The 22,655-nt window shown below is 45.0% G+C and overlaps 1 protein-coding gene across 3 annotated transcripts in view; it reads right to left on the bottom strand.

Moving 5' to 3' along the window:
* castor1 (cytosolic arginine sensor for mTORC1 subunit 1) overlaps positions 1 to 8,102 on the bottom strand; it is a 75,481-nt gene extending 67,379 nt beyond the window's left edge. For all 3 annotated transcript variants that reach the window (XM_084307982.1, XM_084307983.1, XM_084307984.1), the window contains exon 1: positions 7,867 to 8,102. In XM_084307982.1, coding sequence (XP_084164108.1) covers positions 7,867 to 7,979 — 113 coding nt within the window. In that variant the 5' untranslated portion in view covers positions 7,980 to 8,102. The remainder of the gene's footprint in view (positions 1 to 7,866) is intronic.
* Positions 8,103 to 22,655: the final 14,553 nt, after the last annotated feature.

Here is a 22,655-nt window from a genome sequence, read left to right as displayed (position 1 = left end):
CTGAGTAATGTTAACGCTATGACGAGTTCATACTACACTACACGTATGAACTCGACATAACGTTAACGTTACTCCATTTAAATGAAGTGTTTAATTAGCAGCAATCTGTTGTTGAAAATGTATCGTTAAACCGCAAATGGAAATGCGAGGACAGGAAGTCGTCATCAATCGTTGTAGTCTCTCATAAGCTACGTCATCCCCTGCTAAGAGTCATGGGAGATGTAGTAAATGCAACAGTCCTGTGTGTGTGTCTTTATGCAATCGTTATGCAGTTTTAAAGCACCTTGGCTTTGTTCTGAATGCACTTTGTTGTAATTATCCTACAGAGAAAAGAAAATGCACTCGACTTTAATGCAAAGAGAAAAATTTTAAATTGTACAATCTTTCAGCAGTCAGTCTGGAATTAATGTATGCATTCAAAAGTGCTGAATAAATGTTTTATAGGCCCATAATAGTGATTATTAATATTATTTAAGTTAAGTTTAGCCATAATCATGTCTTTTGCCATAATCAGGTAGCTAAGAAAAAAAATATATATATATATATTTATATTAATCATTTTCGGCCTTTCGGCATTCGGTTTTCGGCCAACTGTTTCCTATTTTCGGTATCGGTTTCGGCCAAGAATTTCCCATTCGGTGCATCCCTATTGATAACGTAATGTTAATGTCTCCATATATAGGGCTCTACGCTAACCTTTTCCCCAAGGAGCACATGTGCTCATAAAAAAGAAAAGAAAAAAAAAGGCAGACCAGTGGGAGGCATGGTCTAACAACGTTCGAGACAGGGGAGGGTAGAATTGGATAATACAAAATTGGGATGGGAGAAAAATAGAAAATGGGGAGAAAAAGTAGATAAAAAAATCTAAATAAAAATGTAGGAGCACACAAAGAAATTTAGGAGCACAGTGAAAATTGTTCAAGTAACGGAGTTTATTAACAAACTATTTATTACTAGGGATGAACGATAATTATCGGGGCGATATCAGCAATTATGACGTCATCCCGATAAACCTGATAACGTTATTGATAGCTCCGATAATATATAATACATTTTTTGGTTAAAAGAAATCCGGTGTGGGTGGATTTGGATGAAGGGCGCTTGTTATTATTATAGCCTCCTCCCGTTTTGCCAGTACTGTGGTACCACTGATAGCGTGTGGTTTAGGAACAGGGAGTTTTTCACAAATCCAGCGCTCCCTTTCTTGGCTGTGACGTAGTCACGTTACATTCGGAGGCAGACAGTCGATCTGACAATTACGTCCCACCGCTTGCACCCACCTCTTCTTCTTACCACCAATCAGAAGCTCTCGTTCCTTTATTTACCTCCGGATTGTCAGCCATTACTCTACTCGGAGCTCAGGCTAATAACTTTAGCTCCCCGCCAGCCACATTGACAAGTACCAGCGCTTATACATTACTGGCAAATGTCTTGTTGCACTTGTGGCAACGAGCGTTGTCAGCATCGACTTTAGTAAAATAGACCCAGACTTTTGAACGTTTCGTTCTGTCCGCCATGATGAGAGCAGAGCTGTCTGTACTCGGCAGCACCCGTGTGTGTGTGTGTGTGTGTGTGTGTGTGTGTGAGTGAGTGAGTGTGTGTGTGAGCACAGCCCGCTCCTCGCGCAGGCAGAGACACCGAGGCAGGAGAGATATAGAAAACGGCCAACAAGATTAGTTTGCAACGTTTAAATTCCTCAAAAAAAAACTCCATAATTTCTCGAGTACCGATAGCAGTACCGATGACGTCGGAGCTTATAAATACTAAAAAAAAAAATTTTGATTAAAAGAAATATATATATATACATTTAAAAAAATATATATATATAATACAATAAATATCGGTTATCGATATCGGTTATCGGCTTGAGGAGCATAAAGTTATCGGTATCGGTGTCAAAATCAATATCGTGCATCCCTACTTAATATTCTGTATATCTTCATATTGGCCCCAGCATGTACACCAGGGCTATTCAACTGGCGGCCCGCGGCGGATGATTCTGACCGGCCCGCCAAAGATTACATGATAATAAAAAATAAAAAATAAAAAATAAAATTATTTTTTTTATTAATATATATATATATATATATATATATATTTTTTTTTAACTTTTTTCTTTTCATGTCAACATTAACACGCACAATTGAGCCAAAAGTCACTCAATTAATGACAGATTTCATTGATAAATTGAGGGAAAACTTTGCAAGTGAATGAATGAATGAATTTGACATGTCCAGAGAATTGATGCATTTTGTGAGCAACCCATTTGCCAATGTAGCTGCTATTTCCACAAAAGGACAAGAGTTCCTTGCATAACTTCACATTGATGAAGGTCTCCTGCAACTTGAAATAATTGACATGCAAGCATCATCTGCTCTGAAGCAGGCACTTGAGAATGAATCCACCACAACATTTTGGATAAAGTGTATTCATGTCAAGACATTCCCCAAAATAAAAACACTGGCAATATCTGTGCTAACAATGTTTGGCTCAACATACACCTGTGAATCCAGTTTCTCTCACATGAATGCCATTAAAACAAGCAACGTGCCTCCTTGACAAATGAGCATTTGCATCACTGTTTGCGGGTAGCCCTCACTTCCTATGAACCCTCTCTCTGCCATTGCCCAGTCAAAGAAGTGCAATCGCTCTCATTAGATGTGTGTATGTAGGCTAGGCCTGTCTGCCCCCCACCCCCCTGATGTTTGAGAGTTAAGAGTGGACAATAAGTGCTAATAAGATGCTGTGATTTGCTGTTGTTGCACAGACATGAAGCACTTTTTCATAAGCTCAGCTGCACTATAAATGTGTTTTTTTGTTCAAGTGTTGATGTTAGAATGTTCAGATGCACATCATGCACTTGTTTGTTTTTTATTTTATTTTTATATTGAAATGTTGAAGAGGAGATGTTGCAGTTGTTGCACAGTCATAAATGAAGCACTTTCTGCAGGAGATGTTGCAGATGGGGCACATAAATTAAGCACTTTTTTTGAAAAGTATACTACTTTTGCAATGTAGTTAAATAAAAGTTGTGAAAATGTGGTTGCGTGTTGTGTCAAGTGTACATATATTCATAGCAGGGGGAGGCGCCGTGGCAGTCCGGCCCCTGGCCCCTTGGGTTTCTGACAATGTGGCCCCCTGAACAATTTAGTTGAATAGCCCTGATGTACACACTACACACACACACCACTGTACACACACACCACTGTACACACACCACTGTACACACACACCACTGTACACACACACGGGCAGCCTTTGCCAACTAGTAGAAGTAGGCTGACTAGGGCTGGGCGATATAACGATAACGATAAATATCGCGATATATTTTAATAATCGATATCGAATATCGAAATAAAAAAATCGTTTTTTTTTTTTTTTACTTTTTTTTTTTTTTTTTTTACCTGCAACAGGGCAGTTTTAAAACCAGAGACAGTGGACAGACTTGTCTTTCTTGCCTGCAACTTAAAGTAATGGCTTTGCTTGTCCAAATGACAATACTGACCAAATTCAGATTTCTTTTTCTCTTGTCCATTTATTTTGTTTGCTTTCTAATTTAAAATACATTTTGAAACCGTCTGTACACAGTAGGCTATGTGTGCTAGCAGAACTAGACTCCAGTCACGAGTCACGGTGCACATGTGCGGTGGTTTGTCCACCAAAAAAGCGCCAAAAGATCGAAAATAAACTAGCAGAGCCAGAACTGTTCAACTCCTCTGGAGCCACAGCCAGCAGAGAAGCCGGTTTACTTTAGCTTTTAAACCAGCTGCAGCCTGAGAACTGGAGTGTGAGGGGATGTAACACTAAAGATGGCGGCAATGACAAAGAATTGCTGCAAAATAAATATTCATCTGTTGTTTAAAAAAAAAGAAAAAAAAAGAAAGGAAAAGTTTTTTTTTTTTTTTTTAATTTTTTTTATACTTATAACAATTCGATAATTATCGATATCGAGAAATAAAATAAAATTATCATATCGTTATCGCGATATGATTTTTTTCCATATCGCCCAGCCCTAAGGCTGACAATATATTGCATTCTGCTCCTTTAGCCCATGTTGTAGAAGATGAGCACTTATTCTAGTAACAAGAGGGTTCCTTAGACAAGAGGGTTCCTTTGATTAACAAGTGTGTTCATCCTACGCAGCATTAGCAGCCATACAGGACCTGTGGCTGTGGGATAGTTTTATTATATTAAAAAGGAACACGCCAACATTTTGGGAAATTAGCACCGTCTTCTCCAGAGAGACGAAAAGTGAGATAACAGCTTCCTCTCTGTGTGTTCAGTAGAAAGCCATCTGGCTGCACGTTAGCCTAGCTTAGCACAATGAATGGGAGCGGACAGACTTATTAGGAGGTTTTCTGGATGCGCAGTTTACATTAGAGGTTGTTGATGTTGTGCTCTCCAATTGTTTTGAGTTGCTATGAATGTAATCCAACTAAACCCACGCAGGATCTCACAGGGCAGTAGATCCCCTCCCCTCGAAAAAAAAAACAGGAAAGACAACGAGGCAAAAAGGCAACCATAGAGAGTAGGGCTGCAACTAATGACTATTTTGGTAGTCGACTAATCTGTCGATTATTTTTTCAATTAGTCGACTAATCGAAAAACAACTATATTTATAAAGAAAAAACCTATCTTTGTGAAAGTGGCTTCTCAGCTCTGGTCCAGCTGAAGACGGAGCAGAGGAACAGATTGGACATTGAGCATGACCTCAGAGTTGCTTTGAGACTCTTGTCAGGACCAAACAACATAACCAGTTATCCCATTAGTTCCCCCAAACTTACTGTCGGTCTGTTATGTTAAGCTAAGAAGTCTTCAGCTGGCTGGACCAGAGCTGAGAAGCCACTTTCACAAAGATAGGTAGTGCAAAAAAAAATAAAAAAAAAAATAATATATATATTTTTTTTAATGACTAATCGACAATATCTAGTCGACGTCATCGATTATGTCGACTAATCGTTGCAGCCCTAATAGAGAGCGTGTGCCGTACTACATTACTACACAGCATGTGCACAACGAGACACACAGGCCTGCTGATCTGAACCTCAACTTCAACTATTTCTGGTGCTTTCTGGGACATACTTTCCAATGACATAATAGCCTGGGTAGGTATATTGCATATAAACGGGCTCGCTGTCAGGATCTTTCAGGGTGACAAATGCTTTTAAAAAGAAAAAGAAGGTGAAGTCAATCATTACACAATGCATCCGTCAAGCATGGGCATGTCCAAACACATCGCCCCCGATATCGAGAGGTAGAGGATCACTGTCGGGGAGGGGATCATCCCTATGGTCCCCGGGTCCTATGTTCCCCGGGTTCTATGTTCCCCGCTTTGATTGATTAATAGATTGAACATTTTATAAATGTTTATTATTTTATTAATTATTAATGTCCGCCTTGTTTCGAACGGTTAAACTTAGGCCCTTTTTCGAACTGGTTAAGGTTAGAGTTTGGAATCAGGGCTGGTGGTCTAAAATTTTCAATCAATCAATCAATCAAAGCGGGGAACATAGAACCCAGGGAACATAGGACCCGGGGAACATAGACATGCTCCCTCGGGGAGCGGCTGTATGTGGATTGAAATGTTGTGCGTTGGATAGAAGGAAGATAAATGTCTGCCTGCCGTCTGCCTAATATAATGTATCAGTGATGCTTTGAAAGCCATTAGTCCGCTGTGGTGATAAGAAAGGGACTATAAAACCTGATTCTAATCAGCCGCTGCTACAGTAGACTAGATAGGACTATGGTGGACTGTCTGGCTGACAGACTGATGGGAGGACAGACTCGTGTTGTAGATTTGATCTGTGGGAAGCCTGTGAGGGAGTCCTCGAGGACAGTCAGATATACAGTAGATATACAGTAGATATCAGGACGTGGACATTACAGAGCACAAAGGAGATCAATGGCATTAAATCCTACCAACATTTTCAAACAAGATATTGGGTTTTCCACCCGGCATTGGTGTTTCATCCTCTGCGAAGGCTGCAATTATGCCCGTTTCCCTTTCATTTTTGAGCTCTTCCAGACATTTAAAGGAAAATCAATCTATTGTTTTTAATACAAATAGACCTCCTGTTCACTGTAAAGTGCCACGTTTTTATATATTGAGCTTTAAGCTTTAAGCAAAATTTTTTGGAACTCAAAACTCACAACCTCCCTCTCCCAAACTGTTCCTACAACAATTTGTTGATGTTGCATGATCATGTATAGGCCTACATTTATTATGTATTATATTGTTTATGTTTAAATAACATTTAAACATCAAACTCCTCTGCCTCATCTGGTCTTTCCAAAGACGCGCGCACACACACACACAGAAAGGGAGAATGCTATGCTGTAACATCTACACACACGGAGCTACTGCTGTTGTTCTTGGGCGGATATGAGACTCGCCACAGGATTTTCAAAATAAGAGTATCGATATGAATCGATCTTATTACATCGCATCGATCCGATTCGATTGTTGATAATTACATCGATGTATCGATCTGGATCGATGTATCGTCCCACCCCTAACCAGTAGTACAGAAGGTGAAAGGGTTAACCTTCTGTAGTGTGGTTGTGATTGAAATGGGGTAACCCTTTGTCGTGTGGCAGTGAAAGGGCTAACCTTCTGTATTGTCGCAGTGAAAAGGGTTAACCATTTGGTAGTGTGGTAGTGAAAGGGTTTAAATCAAAGGGATAAAGTGCTAGAAGAGGCCAACTGTGTGAAGTATCAGAGCCTCACTCCAGCCTTTACCGCTGCACTGCAATCACACATAGGGCAGCTTGAAGCCAGATGTTGATCCTTTCTTCATATGTGGGGCAGCTAGAGAAATAAACAATTGCATAACAATGGCAGGATATCCAGGGATTAACTCAGAAATCAGAATTGCCACCGTCGCCAGACTCGCCACACCACCAGCGCTGGCCTGTTTGGGGGGGGGGGGGGGGGTCATTGGTGGCACAGTGTTGAATCAGGATCCCATTGGAAATAAAGCAGTGTAAGCATTATCTGGTCTTCCACTAGAGCAGCTCTGGCCTGGCTAAGGCTTAATGTGATCCCCTTACAAAGAGTATAGGCCGTCACGACTTCACGTTAGCTGCATCACCTAATGCTTTAGTAGTAGAATTAAAATTAAAAAGGTAGTGATATATTAATCATATATAGATTATATATATTTCTACTTTTTGTATGCTTTCCTATCAAAATGTGCCATAACATCACAGCTACTTAGAACTATTTATTTATATCAGGTTATATATCTTATTTATTCTGATTATTCATTTATCATTTATGTCATTTATTTAGCATCATATTTATCTTGTGTTTCACCCTTGGGCAATAACACTTAATACCATTTTATCCTGTGCAATTATCCAATCTTTGTGCAATTAGGTATACTGTATTTAAAGTATATTGTCTTTCTTGTAAGTATATGTATAAATTATATTGTTTTTCCTGTAAGTATATATAGCATATTGTTTTTTCCCCCTTTTACTTCTGTGCTCTTGTAACAAGTGAATCTCCCCAGTGGGGGTCACTAGTTAATAAAATTGTATAGCCTATATTAGAAAGTAACCATAACTGGAAATCCCATACAGTACGTAATTTCTGACATGTGTATTTCCTTGCCTGCGTTGCCAAGCTTGCATTACAAGAAAGTGTTGATTGAAATCCTGTCCTAGTAGTTTTAGGCGTGTTGCAAATGTAAAGGATGTAAACGGGCAGTACAGTACAGGGCATGCAGCACAAAGCAAGCTAAAATACTGGCTAGGCCACCCTGGATGAAGTGGCGCTATAGGGCAACTCATAGCAACAACAGAGCAGGATTGCAAGCTAGTTCGCCCTTATATAACGTCGCCATAAATATCAATGCACCCTACCTGGTTCTATTCCGAAGAAATATCAGCTTGATCAGAGGGTGTGTGAAATCCACCAGCCCATTCTTGGCTATGCTGATGACCCGTAGTCTGTGGTCCAATATGTGCAAGTCCATGTTAGCGATTTTGCGAACAGTGAACAGTGCAATACGTGCATGCGGCGATGTGAAGGAACGGCAGAAAATAGCGTTCCTATATTATATCGATGGTGTTTTGCATTAGCGATGACAACAACGGCACTAGACAGACAGCCAGGTCGTCTAAGCGCGTCTTGCATCAGTGTTATCGGAAGCAGAAAAACATCCGACGCAATCTGACTCCAGGCTCCAGCCAGCCCTCTGACTGCTGTTATTCAAATACAAGAGAGACGACGCCGGAGAGACACCCCCCCCCTTCTTAAAGCGACCGTACAGGGGACCACGTTGACTTCATGAGTGAGTAGGGGGTATCTGCAGAGCCGCAGAGCCAGGCTGGACGGGTTGGAGGCGGTCTGGACAAGTATTAGTGGTCTGGACAAGTATTTGCACTACTGCGCACCATTTTCAACTTCACTTTCGTCTCGTTTACATAGGTACATAGACAGTAATGTTACATCTAGACATTTATGACATGTAATAATAGAGTAAACTTGTAAATAGACAGTAATGTTACATCTAGACATACCAGATCTAGTAATAATAATAATAGTCCCTCAAACTGCAGGACATGTAAACAGTCAAGTTGCAAAACAACTGTTTGCACAAATGAGAAAGAACAATAACTTTTTAACGCAGCAACTACCATCGACCCATCTGTTCCTGATGAGAAACATCCTAGAACACTTCAACAACAACAAAAACAAGAAGCGAATAGACAACATCAAAAAGTTATTTGGGACGACAGCGGTGGCAATAAACAGCTACCACCAGGCTGTATTGGGTACATTTTCTACTTGCACTTGCATTAAAGATATTTAATGCATTAATCCTGTTTTTAATTGATCTAGGAAATAATGTATAAATGTCTTCATTCATCAAGTTCACTGTTCCTTACTAAGCTGTGTTTGTCATCTGCTTACAGTGTCACAGGAAGCAGTCCTTGATCTATCACTGGAAGCAGCTCAAGGTGTGCTCCCTGAAGCGGGTTCAGGTCTGCCCCCAGCAATGACAAGTAAGTGGAATTGCATGCCTGGGTCCTTAGAAAGTCTTAAAATGTCTTAAATTCAAGTTTAGCCGCCTATTGACTGAAACCACGCATGATTTGTCCAATAATCTTATTAAACTGCCACCCACCGCCTTAAATAGTGAACTTCACTGTTCCTTGGTAAGCTGTGTTTGTCATCTGCTTACAGTGTCACAGGAAGCAGTCCTTGATCTATCACTGGAAGCAGCTCAAGGTGTGCTCCCTGAAGCTGGTTCAGGTCTGCCCCCAGCAATGACAAGTAAGTGGAATTGCATGCATGGGTCATTAGAAAGTCTTAAAATGTCTTAAATTCAAGTTTAGCCGCCTTGACTGAAACTGTTGTGAAGGATCAGATTAAACCAAATATATATATTTATTTATGGATATATATTTAATAGTATTTGTATATCGTTTGATATCTCTTGTATATTCCTTGTACATATACACTGAATATCCCTTTAGTCTACTAACAGCCCATAATAGTTTCATTCTCTCATTGGACAAGAACTTGGCGCCAGCAGCCAAGCCCCTTGGTTCAAGTTCAATCGTGCCGACGAACATGTCGTTACTAGCCCCGGTTCCGCGTAGGAATACGTCTGGCGAAATACGAATGGTACTATTTGTTCACAGCGCATATATATATGGCGCAAGTAAAGTAGAACTTTCTTTTTAGTCCCTTAGCCCTTAGTTCTTTACCCTCCAACCTAGTGGCAAGACGTTAAGCCTCACCCACGATACACGTGTGGTGCAGTATGGTCAACTTGGCCTCAGAATGGCATTGAGACATCGTGTGGATTAATAGTTGAATTGTCATAGTTTGGCACTATACCGTCGAGTGGGACGTATTTCTATTAAGTTAATAATAGTCTATTATGTATGGTGCATCGTTCGGTTAGAGTTATAAAGTGAGCAGTACCCCCATCGTTTCCTCGCGTTATCTAGAGTCTTAACCAGGCTGGGCAGACCACGTGTGGTGCTTTCATCCGAGGAGTTCTGGGCTAGGACGAGTGGACCTGCACATTGGATTACCTTACCCGGACGACGGCGAGCCCTACACGGCTTGGATTATCTACTTGCTTTGGGTGCTTTGATTTATGCCATGGATAACAGCCAACACTGGTGAGTGTTGGAACTACCCCCCGAGAGGAGTCTAGGTGAGACGGCGCTCTACCCCGAGTGAGGTCGCCTCACGTCTCTTCGTTGTGGACCGGCAGCTACCGTCTACAAGAGGGCCCAACTGTATTCATCTGTGGACCAAGGTTCTGTGGGCACCGTGTTCAGCACTCTGAATTCTCCCAAGAAATCGTTGGCCAGATGGGATATCGCCGGCGGCTCTCCTAACCCCCCCCCCCTACTGACTTACAACCAGCGGGACCCCCCTTTAGTATATCCAGCTATAATCATTGAGTACCATCGCTATAGTTCCCTAAAGAACCAGGTTGTATACTTGCTTCCTGCGTAACCAGAGATTGGACATTCAATGTTGATTTGCCTACGAATACTCATTTGCCTTACAAGTGCATTCAAATCATAAATGTCATTAAGTGAACGTTGTATATACCCTTTGCTATATATTAAATATTCGATTTATACATTTGTGTGGACTTGGTTTCATGGTGGGAAAGTGTTCATCATATCTATATCATGTACTGTGTGGCCAGTAGTTAAAGTACATAAAGCGGTAGTGGTTTAATGATACCATACTTATCAATACAGTCAGGGAATTGTACCCCTCAGTTACAATTGGTCCTTCGAGCCGGAGGGTAACTAGTGTAATATTAATATAGTGTTATTAATATTGAAACGGCCTATGATGAACACTCCACGAAACGGTCCTCCTAACGTAGAACGCCCGCGGCGCAGACGACAGCCACCTCCGTACTTAGAGGATTACGCTGTCAGTCAACTACCTAGCCTTCTACAAACGGTAAACGCGGTAAAAGTAGAAAGTAAAATTATGTCTGACCTTAACGACCAGGTTACCCCGACCACAGAGGCCCTAGTGGGTTCTAATGTAACTGACCAAGCTCACGGTGGGGACCAGGAGGGAGCTGACATGCCTTTACCCCCCGCCAATACCGAAGAAGTAGTCCCCGACCAGCCCCGGGAGGAAGACAACCCTACAGAGAGAGAACTCTGCACGGAACAAGATGAGGAGAGCGCCGAGGAGATAGAGCTCCAGGACTCCCCAACGAGTACAGCCAGGAGCGGCTCACCTCTACAACCGTCTTCCCCCAGCGAAGCGGAGAGGATGCTATCACAGGCGTTCCTCGTCAGCCTGACAGCCTCTACCGAACGCGATCGACTCCAGGGTGAACGCGATCGACTTCAGGGTGAACGCGATCGACTCCAGACACAGCAACGGAGCGAAGAAGAGCGCATACGCCTGGAGATGAGACGCCTTCAGACGGAAGAGAATATGGCAAGAGACCGAGCAGACACCCAGCGTGCCGCTGCCGGTGCCCAAAGAGAAACAGAGCGCGACCTCGCTCTCATCCAGCGCGAAACCGAGCGCGACAGACTACAGGGCGAGCGCGACAGACTACAAGCCGAGCGCGACAAGTTACAAGCGCAGCTAATGGAGCAGCTGATCCTCAAGGCAACACCCTCTCCCTCCGCCAGGGGTTCAAGGAACTCGTCGAGACAACAGTCAAGGGCAGCGTCTCCTAACCGAGCAAGCGACCCTGAACTTGACCAACAGACCAAGCCTATACCCCCCGCAGACCCCCTTCCCCGACCGGTCCAAGCGAGACCCAGCTACAAGGAAGGAGCAGCATACACTGCGGAGAAGCTAAATAAACGACTACAGGATCTAGAGGACCTGATAGAAGAAGAAGAGGGAGAGGAGGAGAACCAAGCCCGACGACAGCACAGTACTCCACCGGACCAGGAGGTCCAGTACAGCCCAGGCTATACCCCCGCGGCGCTGCGCTACAGACCCCCGACTCTATTCACGGGTGAGCACGACGCACGACCAGCCCCGAGGAATAGCACCTGGACCAGCGGGCCATGGTACCCTGCCGGTACCAGCCCACAGAGAGGCGCAAGAGGAGACTCGCCTAGGAGGCCTCTCCCCCAACGCTCGCCGATGTATCAGCCATCCACGGCGTCATACATTGGTACACCGACGTTTCCAGACTTCACCTATGAGAATCGAGCACAGTACACGGAGCTCCGGATGTGCTTAGAGACAATGATGGTGGATGTCGCTGATGAACGCCACAAGTATGCAATATTACTGAAGCACCTGAAAGTACCCCGAGCGCACAATATAGCGCTAGCCTATGCCACCTCTACGACCCCATACACCGCGGCTCTAGCAGCGCTGGACCAGAGATATGGACGTATATGGGATTACGTAATCCAAGAGATAAGGCATATTGACCGCCTACCCCCAGCAACAGACAATCGCTCATTAGACGACCTGTCTATAAAAGTGCAGTCCCTGGTAGGGATGCTGGGAGCGCAACGAGAAAAGGGTATGCACGAGCTATACGCCAACTCTAACGTCGAGAGGATTTTAGAGAAGCTGCCACCCGCCAGACAAGAGCGCTTCAGGCGGCAGAGAGACCACCGTGATCCTAACGGTCCCGAACCATCCCTCCTCGATCTAGCCGACTTCTTGGCGAGAGAAGTCAGCAGCTTACGACTGGATACGTTCGTGCGGAGCACACCAAGCTCCAGAGAGGGACCCATGAGAATAAACGATGGAAGAAGATCGGTGACTGTCATGCACCAATCAGAATCAGTACCGAGCAGTAAGAACCACAGTACCCCCTTGAGGAAAGAGAAGTGGAAGATGGTGTGCCCGTACTGCGAGAAGGAACACTGGCTGTCACAATGTGACCTGTTCACCAAGATGAATGCAGAAGAAGTGAGTCAATGGATAAAGTCCAACAGGCGCTGTTACCGATGTGCGCGCAGTCACATGGCAGCCGAGTGCCGCCTAAAGAAGAGGTGCAGTCGGTGTGACGGAGCCCACCTAGATGTCCTACACGACAGTAACAGAAGAAAGCCTGCACCTGCACCATCGAGCAGCACCAAGGCAAGTGTCATGTACATTGACCCCGCCAGCAGCAGCGGCGCCCAAGTGCTCTTAAAGGTAGTCCGTGTAACATTAAGCTACCAAGATAAAGTCATGGACACTTACGCCGTCCTTGATGACGGGTCAGAGAAGACCCTTCTGCTCGCGTCCGCTGCGGCCCAGCTGGGACTGCGGGGGAGCGAGAACCAAATGACGATTCGGACAATAAGAAGAGATTTAAAGACGATAAAAGGCGAGAATGTCTCCTTCACTATCGCAGCAAGCGGGCAGCCAGAGCGACGGTATAGGATTACAAATGCTTTCACCAGCCAAGAAATAGGACTATCACAGTACACCTACCCCATCGCCAAACTGATGGATAAATATGTGCACCTGCGTCAACTACCTATCCCGCTCATAGACGGCGCCACCCCGACCCTGCTGATAGGCTCCGACCATGCAGACCTCATAGTCCCGATAGACCGGGTCCATACAGGACCCAGAGGCTGTCCTGCAGCAGTCGAGACCCGCCTAGGATGGACGCTACAAGGCCCCCTCGCTAAATCTCTCAACCGAACAGCAGCCACTAGCTGCCTCCACTCCAGAGTGACAGAAGAAGACACCACTCTCCTGCAGCATGTCGAGAGGCTATGGACACTAGAGACAATGCCCTTTAAGAACGAAAAGAAAGACATTCGTTCTAAAGAAGACATTTACGCCATAAACCTCCTCGAGCAAGGGACAAAGAGAGTCACAGTCGGCGGAGTGATGAGATACGCAACTCCACTCCTGAGGCGAGAGGGAATGCCCACCTTTCACGCAAAGAAAGACGCTACGGAGCGGTATCTATTGAACACAGAGCGGCGCCTAGCCAAAGACCCCGCTCAAGAGAGTGTGTACCGCACTGAGATTGAGAAGCTAATCACAGCGGGACACGTGACAAAGATTGACATTAAAGAGGCCGATCAGACGACCGAATCATGGTACGTGCCGCACCACAAGGTCCACCACAACGGCAAGGATCGCATTGTGTTTAACTGCAGCTACCAGATCGGATCCCAAAATCTGAATAAAGAGCTCTTGCCCGGCCCCACACTCGGCCCCTCTCTACTAGGCGTGCTACTACGCTTCCGCCAGGACAAGGTGGCTATCAGCGGGGATATCAAAGGGATGTTCCTGCAGGTGAGACTAGTGGAGGAGGATAAGCCCCTACTGCGGTTCCTATGGAGAGAGAGGACCGGAGATGAGCACCCAGCCATCTACCAATGGGAAGTCCTCCCCTTCGGAACCACATGCAGCCCGTGCTGTGCTACATTTGCACTACAGAAACACGTCGCAGAGGACCCAGCAGCAGATGAAGAGGTCCGACACAGTGTGAAGAACAGTTTCTACGTGGACAACTGTTTACAAAGCGTTTCGACTCAAGAAGAAGCCGAGGTTCTCCTACTCAAGCTACGCGCCTCCCTGATCAAAGGCGGCTTCTCAGGCAGTGGGCCAGCAGCGACCCGCACGTATTGCGCAGCCTCTCCCCCGCGGACAAGGCTGCCAGCAGCGAGACCTGGATGGCGACCATCCCAGGAGAAGCCCAAGAAATGACACTAGGACTAGTCTGGCGCTTCAAAACAGACTCGCTCCACTATAGACACAAACCCCTGACCACGGAGCAGGGAAGGTCGACGGCGATACCGACCACCAGACGGAGTGTGTACAGAACACTCGCCAGACAATATGACCCGTTGGGATGTATTCTACCTTACACCACCAGGGCAAAGATGATTGTACGAGCACTATGGGACAAGGACCAGGACTGGGATGACCCAATACCCGCACCCCTTGCCTCCACATGGAGAGAGTGGGAGACGGAACTCCGCTCACTCCCAGGCGTCAATATACGCCGCAGCTACTTCCCACCCACAGTGAGGCCAGAGACATGCAAGATGGATCTACACGTCTTCAGTGACGCCTCCGAAGTAGCCTATGGATCGGTGGCCTACTTGCGTGCCCAAGAGAAGGGAGGAGAGATACACACTGCTTTCATCCTGGCTCGCTCAAGAATAGCCCCACGAAAGCAACAATCTATCCCGCGTCTAGAGCTCTGCGCAGCCCTAGCAGGAGCGCATCTAGCCACGTTAATCCAACGTGAACTCACCATTCCGGTGCACAGAACAATCTTGTGGTCAGATTCCACGACAGTACTCACATGGATCAAGTCTGATTCATGCAGATACAAGGTCTTCGTGGGAGTCAGAGTCACAGAGATTCAAGAGTTAACAGAAGCAGCGAGCTGGCGGTATGTGGACACCAAACACAACCCAGCTGACGTCATCACCCGGGGAATGTCCCTAGATGACCTCACCCGTCGCAACATCTACAGTGACGGACCAGAGTTCCTCAAGCTCCCGGAAGAAGAGTGGCCTACGCCCACCCCACGGGAAGCGAGTAAAGAGGAGGCTGAGAACAAGAAACCTATGTTCTGTGGACTGAGCACAGTCGCCTCCACAGACCCCAACATAGATGATTGCATTACCCTACAGAGTGCGCAGCTAAAGACATTCCTGTGGCACCACCCAGAGATTCAGCCCACTGCCGACATTTCAGCAGCTGACTACGAAGAAGCAGAACTTCTTCTACTACAACGAGCCCAGAGAGACTCGTTCCCCGACGAGCTAGACTGTCTACAGGGAGGAAAGCCCGTCCCATCAGACAGCAGATTGCTCCACCTGGCACCCGAGAGCGACGCCCATAATCTCATCAGAGTGGGTGGTCGTCTGCGGAGAGCCCCCGACCTACCGGATGACGTTAAGTACCCGATAGTCTTGAACAGCCGACACAAGGTCACAGAGCTGATCATAAAGAAATACGACGAGGATGTGCACCACGCAGGAGCCGAGAGAGTCTTCGCGGAGATCAGACGTCGCTATTGGATACTTCAAGGAAGAGAAGCGGTGCGACGCTTCCAGCGAACCTGTCTAGACTGCCGAAAGTGGCGCGCGCAGCCCAGCATACCCCGGATGGCTGACCTACCCCCCTGTCGCCTCCGACTCGGCGACAAGCCATTCCACTCCACAGGCATGGACTGTTTTGGCCCGTTGTATATAAAGAAAGGAAGAGGAACCGAGAAGCGTGGGGTATTGTATTCAAATGCATGACCACCAGAGCGATACATATCGAACTCCTTCCAACCATGAGCACAGACTCATTCCTTATGGCCTTCCGAAGATTCACATCACGGAAAGGAAAACCGTCTACATTGTTGTCTGATCACGGGACAAACTTCAAAGGCGGAGAAAGAGAGCTGAGAGAGAGCTTCCAAGCTATGGGCCCAGAACTTAGGACCCACCTCGCTCCATCCCAGATTGACTTCCAGTTTAATCCCCCGAACGCACCCCACTTCGGTGGAACCTGGGAACGAGAAGTACGTTCTATAAAGACAGCCCTGTACGCCGTGCTTGGGGCCCAGACTGTGGCGGAAGAAGTCCTAATGACAGTCCTCACGGAGATCGAGGGAGTATTGAACTCCAAGCCCCTCGGCTACGTCTCCAGTGATATAGCAGATGTCGACCCAGTCACCCCCAACACACTCTTGATGGGGCGGCTGGACCCCGCGCTACCCCAGACAATGTACAGGCCTGAAGAAGCGAACGGCCGAAGAATGTGGAGGTACAGTCAAGTACTAGCTGACAAGTTTTGGAACAGCTTTCTACTCCACTACCTACCGTCTCTACAGACCCGCCAGAAGTGGGTAAAAGAGAGAGACAATTTGACAGAAGGAACAGTCGTCATGATTATCGACCAGTCACTACCCAGAGCTATGTGGCCGGCTGGCCGCGTAAGCAAAGTGATCACCGGTGCCGATGGCAAGGTCCGAGCAGCTGAGGTGCTCGTCCAAGGGCGAACTTACACACGACCCGTGGCGAGGCTAATAGAACTGCCCAGACTCCCAGACACTATCGATGACGACCATGACCCCATGACTTTGTGAGTTGACTGACCCTTACAGCGGACCTTGAGTGGTAGACAGTGCGGTTAATCTGTCTCTGCTTAGCTAATTAGGTGGGACTAATTAGGGGGCGGCTGTTGTGAAGGATCAGATTAAACCGAATATATATATTTATTTATGGATATATATTTAATAGTATTTGTATATCGTTTGATATCCCTTGTATATTCCTTGTACATATACACTGAATATCCCTTTAGTCTACTAACAGCCCATAATAGTTTCATTCTCTCATTGGACAAGAACTTGGCGCCAGCAGCCAAGCCCCTTGGTTCAAGTTCAATCGTGCCGACGAACATGTCGTTACTAGCCCCGGTTCCGCGTAGGAATACGTTTGGCGAAATACGAATGGTACTATTTGTTCACAGCGCATATATATATGGCGCAAGTAAAGTAGAACTTTCTTTTTAGTCCCTTAGCCCTTAGTTCTTTACCCTCCAACCTAGTGGCAAGACGTTAAGCCTCACCCACGATACACGTGTGGTGCAGTATGGTCAACTTGGCCTCAGAATGGCATTGAGACATCGTGTGGATTAATAGTTGAATTGTCATAGTTTGGCACTATACCGTCGAGTGGGACGTATTTCTATTAAGTTAATAATAGTCTATTATGTATGGTGCATCGTTCGGTTAGAGTTATAAAGTGAGCAGTACCCCCATCGTTTCCTCGCGTTATCTAAAGTTTTAACCAGGCTGGGCAGACCACGTGTGGTGCTTTCATCCGAGGAGTTCTGGGATAGGACGAGTGGACCTGCACATTGGATTACCTTACCCGGACGACGGCGAGCCCTACACGGCTTGGATTATCTACTTGCTTTGGGTGCTTTGATTTATGCCATGGATAACAGCCAACACTGGTGAGTGTTGGAACTACCCCCCGAGAGGAGTCTAGGTGAGACGGCGCTCTACCCCGAGTGAGGTCGCCTCACGTCTCTTCGTTGTGGACCGGCAGCTACCGTCTACAAGAGGGCCCAACTGTATTCATCTGTGGACCAAGGTTCTGTGGGCACCGTGTTCAGCACTCTGAATTCTCCCAAGAAATCGTTGGCCAGATGGGATATCGCCGGCGGCTCTCCTAACTCCCCCCCCCTACTGACTTACAACCAGCGGGACCCCCCTTTAGTATATCCAGCTATAATCATTGAGTACCATCGCTATAGTTCCCTAAAGAACCAGGTTGTATACTTGCTTCCTGCGTAACCAGAGATTGGACATTCAATGTTGATTTGCCTACGAATACTCATTTGCCTTACAAGTGCATTCAAATCATAAATGTCATTAAGTGAACGTTGTATATACCCTTTGCTATATATTAAATATTCGATTTATACATTTGTGTGGACTTGGTTTCATGGTGGGAAAGTGTTCATCATATCTATATCATGTACTGTGTGGCCAGTAGTTAAAGTACATAAAGCGGTAGTGGTTTAATGATACCATACTTATCAATACAGTCAGGGAATTGTACCCCTCAGTTACAGAAACCATGCATGATTTGTCCAATAATCATATTAAACTGCCACCCACCACCTTAAATAGTGAACTCTTAATTGCTCCAAGTCAAGAGTGCTAACTATTACACCATAGAACCTGGCTTCTGCAGCAGAAGCAGGCCTATAAAAGCCTATGCCTACCTACAGTAATTCTTATCTCTACACTATTAGTTTTATTAAACATTGTTACTATTTCTCTTATATTTTTGTGTATGTCCATCCCTGTAGAACTTGAGATTCCAGTGGACAATGACTACTCACCAGACTGGGCGAAGTCCCGAAACCCTATCCAACAACAACTGGTAGGCAAATTTCTACAAATAATTACTTTCTATGTAAAACTACTCATCTGTATCACAACAATGGTTATTATCTTCAGCTCAGTTATGTCCTGGACCGAAAGAGGCCTTCGGAAGAAATAATTGTGAAGGAAGGACAAACTTGTTTGACACGGGATGAGTTTTGGAGCCTTGGGTTGAACAGCTATATGGATTCAACTGTGAGTAGTCACATGGTCTAACAGATTAACATTTATTACCGAAGGGAGAGTTTCAGTCATGTTCACTATAATGTCTTAATTGTGATTTCTTGCAGATTGGAAATGCATGCCTGAAGCTCATTGGTGAACTGGCTCTGAAACGTGTATGACCTCTTTTTTAATTACACATTTAAAAGTAACTTTTGGTACTGAAGGCAGACTATTAATAATCATGTTTGTTTTTTCCTCATCAGGACATGGACATTTATATAGAAGATGTATGTTGTTCCTACCTGGAAGGACCGAAGTATCAACCCGTTAGCTTCATTTCCGGTAAGTGTAAATAATTGATGAAATAAATATAATTATTCAGTTAGTAAATTGAATAAGCATAATGGCACATCCCTACTCTAATGGCAAACTCATGTTTCATAAATATTAGGCTGACATGAAGATGAAACATGCAATAGTCTTTCCAGCCTGGACCGAAAACCACTTTGTGCTATGTGTAAGTGAAATTAGTAATGCGTGTCTTATAAACTTAATCATGTCTGCCGTTCTGGGAGAATAGCAGAATCCACATTCCCACAGAAACCTGACTGACATGCTGTGCTTATTTTTATATACCCATTATAGGTCTTGAAGCCACGCATACAGGAGATTCTATTATTGGACTCGAAATACATAGAGCATACCTCTGGCTTTGGCGATGAAGACTACAGAACTGTTTTTAGGTACACAGATGAGAGCTACTTTTGGTTGTGTTCATATGGCATTTAGATGTGATGGTTCACCGATGAGCGATGCTGCCCTTGGGGGGAGGGAGTGCAGAGACTCAAACGCATCAGCGACCCAACTAACTGCGTGTCTGTCTGCATGAATAAAGACTTCTCAAAGTCCAGTTATTATACTGATATCGAATAATTAATTCTGCTCCCTCCCTCCAACCTTGGTTGCTATGCCCACACAAAACCGCAAAACTTCACCCTGGACTCCGGTTTTCAAAGACCGGGGTTGCAGTGTAGCAAATCCCCGGTTGTGTGTGGCCGAACAGTGCAACTGCGCACATACAATCATGGTTATATTAAATCCAGCGCTCGTGTGGACTGGGCCTAACTTGCCTGCCATTACGTTGCGTTCTGAAAAGCGAAACTGACCCTGAAAACGAAACGAAAATGGCCCTGTGTGTAACTGCAGCCGTCTCTGTGCTAACAGTCACGTTTTTAGTATGAGAAGACAAGACAAAACTTCTTTCTCTGGTCTGCATCCCCTTTACAATTGTGTGTATTGAGCCGTACTGTATTGTACCCATTCTGCAATCTTGTTGAAATAAAGTTTTCATTCACACTCAAAATCTGTTTCATTTTTTATTTTGCATACTAATGTTCTGTGTCTTGAGTCGTACTTGTATTGAAAAACTGATTTTATATGTCTGAGGAGAAGACCGGTACTCATCATCTTCGTCTCCACAAAAAGAAAAATGACATGTGAAGTATGTTGTGTGCCAGGTTCAAACAGTGCTGTATATGTACAGTTTATTCCTACTCCTATCCAAGCTCCGGGAGGGTCATCAAAGAGAAGTCGGGTCATCAAAGAGAAGTCGCCTATTCTTAGTCCTTGCCCCACAATGGTGGAATGAACTACCCACCCCAGTTAGGACAGCCGAATCCCGTCTAATCTTTCGCCGTCGACTAAAGACTCACTACTTCAACCATTATCTAAATAAAAAAAATCTAACCCTAACTAACCTTACTGTCATGCACTTGTCCTAATAAACTAACCTACACTGTAGCACTCAACACTTTATGAACATTGTTACTGAGACGAAAGTTAAGTTTACTCTATTATTACTAGATCTGGTATGTCTAGAGATGTAACATTACTGTCTATGTACACATCATGTCTAGATGTACACTTTATGAACATTGTTACTGAGACGAAAGTTAAGTTTACTCTATTATTACTAGATCTGGTATGTCTAGATGTAACATTACTGTCTATTTACAAGTTTACTCTATTATTACATGTCATAAATGTCTAGATGTAACATTACTGTCTATGTACCTATGTAAACGAGACGAAAGTGAAGTTGAAAATGGTGCGCAGTAGTGCAAATACTTGTCCAGACCACTAATACTTGTCCAGACCGCCTCCAACCCGTCCAGCCTGGCTCTGCGGCTCTGCAGATACCCCCTATTGTCATGAGTAGCCTCCAGCTGCAGCCTCGGAGATTGGTCCAGATTGGGCAACTTCCGCCCAGCCACAAGATTATTTCTCCTGTGACAGGACAATGCGCTGATTGGCGGAAAGTACGGAAGTATCTCGAAGTACGTCTGACGTCTCTCGAATTACGTCTGACGTTTCTCTACGTTAACGAACGTTAGAGCTGCACAGCAGCAGGTCGAGAGCAGCACTCGCTCAGAGAACTCTACCTCTTGACGTCGGCGCTTGGGGATTTAAAATAGTTTAACGTTAAAGTCAGTACTGACTCAGACGGAAACAATCTAACGTTTGTCTGTAAACTTTGTCCACCCGGTTTGAAGAAGCAAGTCCGCACATCGACGCGACGACGTCGACAGCAACATTGAGAATATGCAAACGTCCTGTTTTAGTTTTCATAATAAAGACAATTCAAGCAAAGTTGTTCCTTATGTTTTTGAAAATATACTGTAGAGATGAAAGCTGCAAGTTTCAAGTTTCAAGTTTCTTTAATAGTTGTCATACAGAAGTACAGAATACTTTCATACAAAATGCTTCTTACTGTTACGCTCCAGAGACTGTGCTACTTGTGCTAGACAAGATAGTATCAAATAACATAGTATAGCATGTAAATTAGAAGTAGAAAATGAGGTCACAGTGTTCAGTATAGACATATGTACAATGTTCGATGCAGAATAGACGTAACTGAGTTACCATATAATATACAATACTATGCAGTGTACTAATGTACAATACTATATAGTGCAAAGCAGAAATGGGATGAGGTACAATTTAGGTACAATTTACAGTAAGGTGTACGAGTTGTAGTGCAATCCTTCATCAATAAATATAAAGTGTGGGGAGTGGGTGCTACAGTGTGTTTGTTTAAAGTGAGTGTGTGCGTGTGGATGTGTGTGCTATGTGCGTTTGATGGTTGTTGTTGTGTAGTGTTCATTGTTCGTTGAGCAGCCTGATGGCCTGGGGATAGAAGCTTCTTCTGAGTCTTTCTGTGCTCGCCTTGAGACTCCGGTATCGCTTGCCTGACCGCAGCAGTTCAAAGAAGCAGTTGTTCGGGTGACTGGAGTCTTTAATGATTCTCTTAGCCTTGCCCCTGCACCGCTTGTTGTAAATGTTCTGGAGGGTGGGGAGCCCCCCTCCAATTGTGCGTTCGGCTGAACGTGTCACTCTTTGTAGTCTGCTTCGGTCTTGTGCAGTGCTATTCCCAAACCAGGAGGTGATGTTGCCAGTCAGGATGCTCTCTATTGTACATGAGTAGAAGTTCTTAAGGATCTTCTGACTGACTTGGAACTTCCTTAGGCGCCTGAGGAAGTAGAGGCATTGTCGTGCCTTCTTCACAACACTGTCAATGTGTGTGGTCCATGTCAAGTCCTCGCATATGTAGGCTCAGAGGTACTTAAAGCTGTTGACTCTCTCAAC

This window comes from Notolepis coatsorum, assembly GCF_963971535.1.
Source record: "Notolepis coatsorum genome assembly, chromosome: 2".
NCBI lineage: Eukaryota > Metazoa > Chordata > Actinopteri > Aulopiformes > Paralepididae > Notolepis > Notolepis coatsorum.
This window is presented reverse-complemented; position numbering and strand designations above follow the sequence as displayed.